Below are 10,000 nucleotides of genomic sequence, written 5' to 3' on the forward strand. Positions count from 1 at the left end.
TCTTTTTTATAAAAGACTGCAGATTTCTAAGCTCCAATGTTATCTGTTATTTTGCGCAAGTTAGCAAGAAGAGGAGCTTCTAGCACTTGGAGAATTGGTAATGTTACTACGATATGAAAATGTGTTTGTGGTAGCTCAAGTTCAACTGATTACCGCCCAATTTCCACTATTCCCATATTATCTAAAGCTTTTGAATATCTTTTGGCAAAAGGTGAAGGTAATCATCTGTTCCTTAGTTTCCAATTTGATTTTCGTAAAGGCCTTGGAGCATGTGATGCCATTCTTACAGTCCCCAATGTTGTACAGAAATCAATTGATTGTGGTCAGGAAGTTTATATAATTGGCCTTGATTTTAGTTCTGCATTTGACCGTGTTAATCATGAGACTCTTGTTTTCAAATTCAAAGAGTTGGGAGTGGGTGGGTCGTTTCGTAGCATTATTATGGAATTTTTAAGTAATAGATCGCAAAGAGTTGTTGTTGATGGGTACCATAGTAAGTCTAGGAATGTGATGTCGAGTGTTCCTCAGGGTAGTGTTCTTGTCCCATTACTTTTCATACTATATACACATGACATGTGGTTTGGTCTAGAAAACAAGCCTGTTGCATATGCAGATGATACTACACTCTTTACATTAATTCCATCTCTTGAATGTAGATCTGGGGTTGCTGAATCCTTTATTAGAAATATACCTAAAATTGGTTTATGGTGCAAATTATGGGCCAGGAAGTTGAATCCTAACAAAACTCAAAGTATGATTGTAAGTAGGTCAAGGACAGTGGCTCATACGGATCTCAATATTGATAATGTTTCTTTAACTCTATATGACTATTTTGAAATTTTAGGTGTGATTCTTGACCGCAAATTTATTTTGGAGAAAGACATTAGGTCTGTGCCTTCTTCAATTGCACACAAAAATTGGATTATTGGGAGTCTTTTATGATGATCGGTGATCAATCTATTATGAAAAAGGGTTTTAATTCTTTTATTCTACCTTGTTTCGAGTATTGTTCTCCTGTCTGGTCTTAAGGTGCTGATTCTCATCTTGATTTGTTTGACAGGAACTTACGGTCTATTAAATTTCTTATTCCTGATTTAGATATCAATCTCTGGCACCGTCGTTCAATTAATTTCTTATGCATGTTGCTTAACATTTTTCATAATTCTGATCATCCTTTACATTCAGATCTTCCTGGACAGTTCCATCCTGTTCATAATTCTTGACCTGCCGTTAATTCTAATAGTCATGCCTTCTCCATCATGAGGCTCAATACTACACAGTATTCTATAAGTTTTATTGCTGATGTGGCCAAGTTGTGGAATTATCTTTCTACTTGGGTAGTTGAATCTATAGAACTTCAAAAGTTCAAATGTGCAGCAATTGCTTCTATGTTGAACAGGCTTACATAAGTTCTTTCATAGTTTATTCATCAAATATCTGTTTTAATGTTGTTACTGTTTTTTAAATATTTTATTTTTATTGTTCATTACTTCTCATATCGTTTATTTCCCTATTTCCTTTCCTCACTGAGCTATTTATTCCTGTTGGTGCACTTGGGCTTATAGCATCCTGCTCTTATAACGAGGGATGCAGCTTAATAATAATAATGGTAATTTTTTTTATTCTTTTTGTATAGTAGTTCATAATTACCATACACACATGTAGGGTATGAATTTATATAAAATGATATATAGCTGTTATACTACAAATAATGAATATGTGAATGAATAGATTATATTAAAAATTATCATTTAAATTAAATAAATGGTTGCCTAAAAATAGCAAAATGAACATCATAAAGGAAAAGTGTTAACCTTGTAGATGAGTGAAAGACACTAAACATGTAGATAAATGAAAGGCGCTAGACATGTAGATGAATGAAAGGTACTAGACATGTACAGCATAGAAAGGTGCTAGACATGTACACAAGTTGAAGGCATTAAACATATAGAAGAATGAAAGGCACAAGACATGTAAATGAATGAAAGGCACTATACATGTAGATGAATGAAAGACGCTACACTTGTGGAGGAATAAAAGGCACCAGACATATAGACAAATGAAAGGTGCTAGACATGTAGATGAATGAAAGGCGCTTGACATGTAGACATATGAAAGGCGCTTGACATGTAGACATATGAAAGGCGCTTGACATGTAGACGAATTAAAGGAGCTAGACATGTAGCCAAATGAACCAAATGAAAGGCACAAGAAATGTAGACGAGTGAAAGATGGTAGAAATGCAGACTAGTGAATGGCGCTAGACATGTAGCCAAATGAAAGGCATTAGACATGTATATGAATGAAAGGCACTAGACATTAGACAAAGGAAAGGGAGCTAGACATGTAGCTAAATGAAAGGCGATAGGTATGTAGACGAATGAAAAGCGCTAGCCATGTAGACGAATATAATACGCTAGACATGTAGACGAATATAAGGCTATAGTCATGTAGACGAAGGAAAGGTGCTAGACATGAAGCCAAACGAAAGGCGCTAGACATGTAGACGAATGAAAGGCGCTAGGCATGTAAGTGAATAAAAGCTGCTAGACATGTGACCCATGTAGACGGATAATGAGATATCGGAATATGGGTTTTCTTCATTTATTACAAAAGGTTCGTTCGTAAGTACACTGTACACATTCAACTACCCTCTCAGGTGAGGGACTTGTCAACTCGAGTGCCCTCAGGCAACTAAACTCCCTTCGCTACCAAAATGCAATCATTGCAATAACATGCTTAAACATAGGTTTTTCTGGAATACTCATGAATATTGAATTCATTTACCTTGACGTACAACGCAAACATATATACATGAATTAGGACACGTGTAGACAAATGAAAGGCCCTAGATTTTTAGACGAATGAAAGCCGCTTGACATGTATATGAAAGAAAGGCACTAGACATTTGGCAAATGAAAGGGGCTAGACATGTAGCCAAATGAAAGGCGATAGGCATGTAGACGAATGAAAGACGCTAGGCATGGAGACTAATATAATGCGCTAGACATTTAGATGAATATAAGGCTCTAGTCATGCAGACGAAGGAAAGGCGCTAGACATGAAGCCAAATGAAAGGCGCTAGACATGTAGACGAATGAAAGGCGCTAGGCATGCAAGTGAATAAAAGGTGCTAGACATGAAGATGAATAAAAGGCCCAAGATTTGTAGACGAATGAAAGCCGCTAGACATGTAGATGAATGAAAGGAACTAGACATGTCAAAAAATGAAAGGCACTAGACATGTAGACGAATGAAATGCGCTAGACATGGAGACAAATAAAAGGTGCTAGACATGTAGATGAATGGATGGGGCTAGTCGTTTAGACGATTGGATGGCACTAAACATGTAGATGAATAAAAGGAACTAGACATACAGACAAATGAAAGGCGATAGACATGTAGAAAAATGGAAGGCTCTAGACATGAAGATCAATGAAAGGTAATAGACAGGTTGACAAATGAAAAGCACTAGACATGAAGACAAGTAAAATGATCTAGACATGTATATGAATGAAAGGCACTAGAAATGTGGATGAATGAAAGGTGCTAGACATGTGGACGAATAAAAGGCTCTAGACATGTAAGCAAATGAAAGGCACTAGAAATGTAGATGCATTAAAGGTGCTAGACATGTATATGAATGAAAGGCACTAGACATGTTTACGAATGAAAGGCGCTAGACATGTATATGAATGAAAGGCGCTAGACATATAGATGAATTAAAGGCGCTAGACATGTAGACGAAAGAAAGGCACTAGACATGTAGCTGAATAAAAAGCGCTAGACATGTAGACAAGTGAGAGGTATTATACATGTAGCTGAATAAAAGGTGCTAGACTTATAGAAGAATAGAAGACGCCTGACATATAAAATAATCAAAGACTCTAGACATGTAGACGAATGAAAGGCCCTAGACATGTAGACGAATGAAAGGCACTCAACATGTAGATGAATGAAAGGTGGTAGACATGGAGACGTATGTTAAGGCGCTAGACATGTAGACGAATGAAAGGCTCTAGACTTGTACATAGATAAAAGACACTTGACTTGTAGACAAATGAAAGGTGCTAGACATGTAGAGGAATGAAACGCTCTACATATATAGACAATTGAAAAGGGCTAGATCTTGTAGATGAATGAAAGGCACTAACTTGTAAATGAATGAAAGGCACTAATATATACGCAATTGAAAACGCTAGGCATGTAGATGAGTGAAAAGCCCTAGGCATGTAGATGAATGGAACGAACTAGACATGTAGATGAATGAAAGATGATAGACATGTAGATGAATGAAAGGCACTAGACATGTAGAAGAATGAAAGGTGCTAGACTTGTAAACGAATGAAAGACAATAGACATGTAGAGGAATGAAAGGCACTAGACATGTAGAGGAATGAAAGGCCCTAGACATAAAGAGAAATGAAAGGCTCTAGACATATAGACGAATGAAAGGCACTAGACTTGTTTGAATGGGCCAAGTAAAGAATTATATAAGTGTTTACCGTACTTGTGTTTGGGAGGATGGTAGAGTGTGGGATGTAGAAAGAGAGAGGAGAGTGTGCGAGTCAAGGAAGTCTTTGAGGCTTCATAAAAGTTCTGGAGCAGACGGAAAAGAAGCAAGGAGCAAATTTTATAAAAGATATGAGTTCCGTGAAAGGATTCATCTGATAATAGTGTCGGGTAATGAAAAAGGGACCGTTTGAAATTTGCTATCGAGCAGATGCTTATTAATGAAGTGTTGTTGCGGAAGTGTCACAGAAGGTGCAGAGAATTGTGGCGGGATGTAAAAGCAAAAACCTAAGCCCTTGAATCAATCTTACTGACAAATGTCTCAATAATATAAACTTTTCCCTTACGTTATTGGCAACTGGACTCTTGGGGAGAAGGTACATTTAAACACAGCATAATCCTTAAACCTATATTCCTTGCAACTAAATCAGCTATAAGAAATACCAACACATAACTATAACAAATATATCCATATATTTGCGTGTGTGTGTGTGTGCGTATGTGTGTGTATGTTTGTGAGTATGTGTGTGTGTGTAGACACCGTCACCGTCACCTTCACTCACACAATAGTCTAGTCTGTCCAGATTTTCGTGGACCAACGGTAGACTGCATTCAGTCAATTTGACAGGGCTTTGAATTTCAGTTCTTCATGCGGACCATGTCGTCATTATCCACATACACATTCTTTAAGAACAACCCAAATTCACAAATGTCTAGATAGCAGAAGTTATCATAATGCAATACGTATACTTCGGTGCGCATTCCAGTCCACAATCCGTATTCAATTCAATGTCGTCAACTGACCAATAAGTATATCCGGTTCCAGAGGAGATTAAAAAAAAACACTTACGATCGCAATTAGCTAACTATCACATTATAATAGAAAATAGATAATACACTGATTCTATCATTCACAACCACACCAAGCCAGATTAATCATAATGATAAATAAATAACACTTCTAGAGTTGAGAGAAAATGAGTAGATCCGACATTCAAACGACACCACTTGATGATGTCTGAATCAAACAAAGCAATAGCTCAAAACTCTCGTCACAGCTCTAACTTATTTAACAAAAAAAAATTTAATTAACAAACCTTCCATCGTGCGAAGTCTTTTTAGCTATAAACAATTATCATCTCTCTCTCTCTCTCTCTCTCTCTCTCTCTCTCTCTCTCTCTCTCTCTCTCTCTCTCTGAAGGATTTGGCAAACAAAAATAAAACAAATTTAACAAAATAAACATAAACATTGAATCATTCACAGAATGAAAAATGAATAGGTGAACATTTTAATTTCTGAATTCAGTTGTCTGTAAAGTAGGTATACAGATGCGAAGTCCAAAGACTTGGTAAAAACGATAGGGAAAAAATGATCAAACACGTTAAGGAACAATTGGTAAGACGAGAGGAAAAAATGGTAAAGATGAGATTGTAAAAATTGGTAAAGAATAGAGGAGAAAACTGGTAAGGACGAGAGAGGAGAGTCTATTGACCTTTTACTAAATTGAATTTCCTGAGTTTATTCATCTACTTTTTGCTCGTTAACATGTTTCTTGGAGTGTGTAACAAGAAATTAATTTTAATAGTTTGTTTTGATAATTTCCCATTGTCGTGTTTTTATAGCCAGGTATATTTTTTCCAATTGACAAATGTAGTGTCAAGAGTCAAAAACATAATTACAGAAATAGATTTTTACTTTATGTTTAACGACATTCATGCATTCTTCTTAGACTTTCATTCTTATAATTCATCTCCACTTAAGTTTTATTCATCATAGCTTTAGACTGTATTGAATTTTATCATTATCCTCAAAATTGAACACTTTTAACAGCACTAACGAGCATGCACACCGTGTGGCTACGCGAACACAATCGCCTTGTGATGGAACTAGCCGAAGTGAATCCCCACTGGAACGACGACCGCTTGTTCTTCGAAGCTCGGAAGATCGTAGGAGCAATGATGCAGAAGATTACTTACGGCGAATGGCTGCCCACTGTCCTTGGTCAGTAATCTTTTCTTATATTTCCTGCTACCAGCTTTCTAGCCTTTATGAATTATCATTTGCTACAGGTCATTGGTGCCCTTTGCAAGGCTCAGTGACTTTTTATTGGCGTTGAGGTTTCTTTCACTTTTTTTTTATTTAAACGAGCAGGCCTATTTAGCAAGCCAGCACAGGCCTTGAGAAAACCAAAAGTAAAATTTTTAATCAATCAGGTAAGTCTTAGGGGTTTATCAAGAGGTTGCTCTTTATGCTTTTCTATCTTCGTCTTTGGTCTACAAGTTCAGTACCATTGATACTTCATAGTTGGAGAGGCAAGTCATGCATGGGGTGGCTGGCATGCGATGGCAAGTTTTATGACAGTTTGATGTGGTCGTTATTTACTTTTCTGTATAAATCTATTTTATTTTGTTATTGTCTAAAAAGTTAAATCCTACAATCTTACATTTTCTTAAGGAAGATCCATTAGTACGCATTTTAGAAGTTCGGTTGTAGTCAAAGCGTGGAATGATCTTCCTAATCAGAGTTGAATCGGTGGAACTTCAGAAATGGGAACTTGGTGCAAATGCCTTATTGTTGAACAGGTTCACTCAAGATTAGTTTCATAGTTTCTGCTACTTTTTAAACCTTCTTATTTAACTTAATTTGATTAATTCCCTCTTGTTAATTTGTGCGCACTGGACTGCGATCCTTTAAAGAACACTTGAGGTTGTTTCAAATTATTGGATATAAATTTCTGATTTCAATAGCTAATGCAGAATCTCCATATATTATTTGAAACGCTTTCCACTAAAAAACTTCTCTATAAGTAGATTTAAAAAGGTAATTGAGGCAATTGAACATAAATTCCCAAAATGTATCCAATCACTAGTGCTTAGAAAAATGTAACCTAAGATGTGACCAGCTAATAGAAACCTTGATTAGTGAGTCACCAGAGTTTAAACTTGACCATGTGGCCATTACCTTAAATGCTGCCTTTTTACCTTAGATTACCTTAAATTTTTCCAATTTCCCTAAATTTGACGGTAGTAAAACCGAAATTACCTTTGAATTACATTAAGATTTACCTTGAAACCATGAAAATTACCTCAAACTAAGATAATTACCTTAAAAGTTTAATTTTGCTCTTTGCTTTTCACAGGACCAGCCGTCATGCAGGTCTTCCGACTCCCTCTGCAGAAGTTAGGCTATTACAGAGGGTACAAGAGCGACGTCAATCCTTCTTCGACGAACGCCTTCGCAGCGGCCGCCTTCAGGTTCGGGCACAGCCTGGTCCAGCACACACTCATGAGATGCGACAAGACTGGCCGGAGAGTTCCTTTCAGTCAGTATAAATTGGATGGTTTATTGCGCATTTATATGTTGTTGTTGTTGTTATTATTATTATTATATTATTATTATTATTATTATCTTCCACTGTCTTGGGTTAGAGTTCTCTTGCTTGAGGGTACACTCGGGCACACTGTTCTATCTAGTTTCTCTTCCTCTAGTTTTGTTATAGTTTTTATAGTTTATATAGGAAATATTTATTTCAATGGTGTAACTGTTCTTAAAATATTTTATTTTTCCTTGTTTCCTTTCCTCACTGGGCTACTTTCCCTGTTGGGGCCCCTTGGCTTATAGCATCCTGATTTTCCAACTAGGGTTGTAGCTTAGCATTTAATAATAATAATAATAATAATACATAGTTAAAAAGATAGTAAGGGCAGGAAGGATAAAATATAGCCAGAATAATCAAGAGACAGATGAATACGTGGAAAAGTTTATCAATGGATGAATTACATTATTAAACTATCTTTTGGAATATCTTCGGCTATATCTGTAAAAGAAACCATTGCAATGCTTTAACAATAGGTATGGTAATTAACTCATGAGTTGAATAATCAGTTCTTAAGTTCTTCGGCCTTGTTTCAGCAAGATTATTATTTTACAGTAGCTACAAATATTAAAAGCAGTTAACCTCTACATTTTTGTCTAGATAGAAAGTGGAAAGATATGTCTTTACATAAGGTATTGTCTCTGCCTCTCTTAAACATAAACGCATTATAGCATATATGCTAATAATTTATTTATTTCCTCGTTTCCTTTCCTCAATGGGCTATTTTTCCCTGTTGCAGCCCTTTGGCTTACAGCATCCTGCTTTTTCCAACTAGGGTTACAGCATAGCTTGTAATAATGATAATAGATAGGTCATTATTGGTGTCAAATCTCTCTCTCTCTCTCTCTCTCTCCTCGTAATTGTGTAAGAAAAGATAAATGAATAATTATGAGGAAAGCTATCAACGAAGCAGATGAACAATATTCCACAGTCATTTTTCAAACCATTATTCCCGCAAATCCAAAGCGGTGTGATCGATGAGGCTGGTTGCGGTGGCCTATTAAAATCGTCCCTGACTGACTGAAGCCTGGGGTTCTTGTCCCGCTCAAGCTCGATGGTTTCTTATAGTATCTGCAACCTCGCCCTCCTTGTGAGGTTAGGATGGGGTGTTTAGGGTGCCTATAGGTCTACCACCTGAGTTACCATAGCCCTTCCCTGGCCCTCCCTGGTCCTAGCGTTGTTGGAAAGGTGCTTGAGCACTGATCATATGAGTACACAATCGGGCACACTATTCTATCTCATTTCTCTTCCTCTTGTTTTGTTAAAGCTTTAATAGTTTATACTGGAGATTTTTATTTTAAAGTTGTTCTTAGAATATTTTATTTTTCTTTGTTTCCTTTCCTCGCTGGGCTATTTTCCCTGTTGGGAGCCCCTTGCCTTATAGCATCCTGCTTTTCCAACTAGGCCTGTAGCTTAGCAAGTAATAATAATAATAATAATAATAATAATAATAATATGGTCAGTCTCTAAGGCATTGTCCTGCTAGCTAGGGCATTGTCACTGTCCCTTGCCTCTGCCATTCATGACCAGCCTTTGAAACCTTTAATTTACCATGCATTCCCATAAAACAGACTTCTCTTTCTTCCACTTAGTTCCAAGAATAACTTAATATGTATTCAATCTTAACAACTATAACACTGTCACAGGTTATATTCAATCTCCCTGTATTATTGCCTTCCTTTTCTTCTCCAAAATAATCAATAGTTTCGATTCTTGCATACTCACAAACATACAAGTAGATATACATGTATGTCTGTGTCAGTACTAGTGTATCGGATTGCATCATCTTGTTTGCGTAGGATTCTGTTTATGTGTTTGTGCTCATGTTACTGGTGATTGATTTGATACCACGTAATCTAAAAGCATTGGCAGTAACAGTATTTTTGACGCAGACTTCTCATTTTGCCTCAATAGAAAGAAAGAAAACAAAATTGCAAATAACATCGAATGGGATATTTAATACATATGCTAGAGATAGATCCGACGGCTTGAATAAAGTTTGCTACTGTTGGTTGGATCTAATCTCGAAGCACCTACGATTCGTCGAGTTATTTTTGTTTTTCCTCCCGCAGCCATTAAGCTGCACCAGGAGCTCATGAACCCTTCTAATA

The 10,000-nt window shown here is 36.6% G+C and overlaps 1 protein-coding gene across 5 annotated transcripts in view; it reads left to right on the top strand.

Annotated features, from left to right (window-relative positions):
* LOC137657742 (peroxidase-like) overlaps positions 1 to 10,000 on the top strand; it is a 249,080-nt gene that overhangs the window by 214,433 nt on the left and 24,647 nt on the right. For all 5 annotated transcript variants that reach the window (XM_068392209.1, XM_068392208.1, XM_068392211.1 and 2 more), the window contains 3 exons: positions 6,344 to 6,514; positions 7,653 to 7,835; positions 9,962 to 10,000. The exon at positions 9,962 to 10,000 is cut by the window's right edge and continues 114 nt beyond it. In XM_068392209.1, coding sequence (XP_068248310.1) covers positions 6,344 to 6,514; positions 7,653 to 7,835; positions 9,962 to 10,000 — 393 coding nt within the window. The remainder of the gene's footprint in view (positions 1 to 6,343; positions 6,515 to 7,652; positions 7,836 to 9,961) is intronic.

This window comes from Palaemon carinicauda, chromosome 18 (assembly GCF_036898095.1).
Source record: "Palaemon carinicauda isolate YSFRI2023 chromosome 18, ASM3689809v2, whole genome shotgun sequence".
Taxonomy (NCBI): Eukaryota; Metazoa; Arthropoda; class Malacostraca; order Decapoda; family Palaemonidae; genus Palaemon; species Palaemon carinicauda.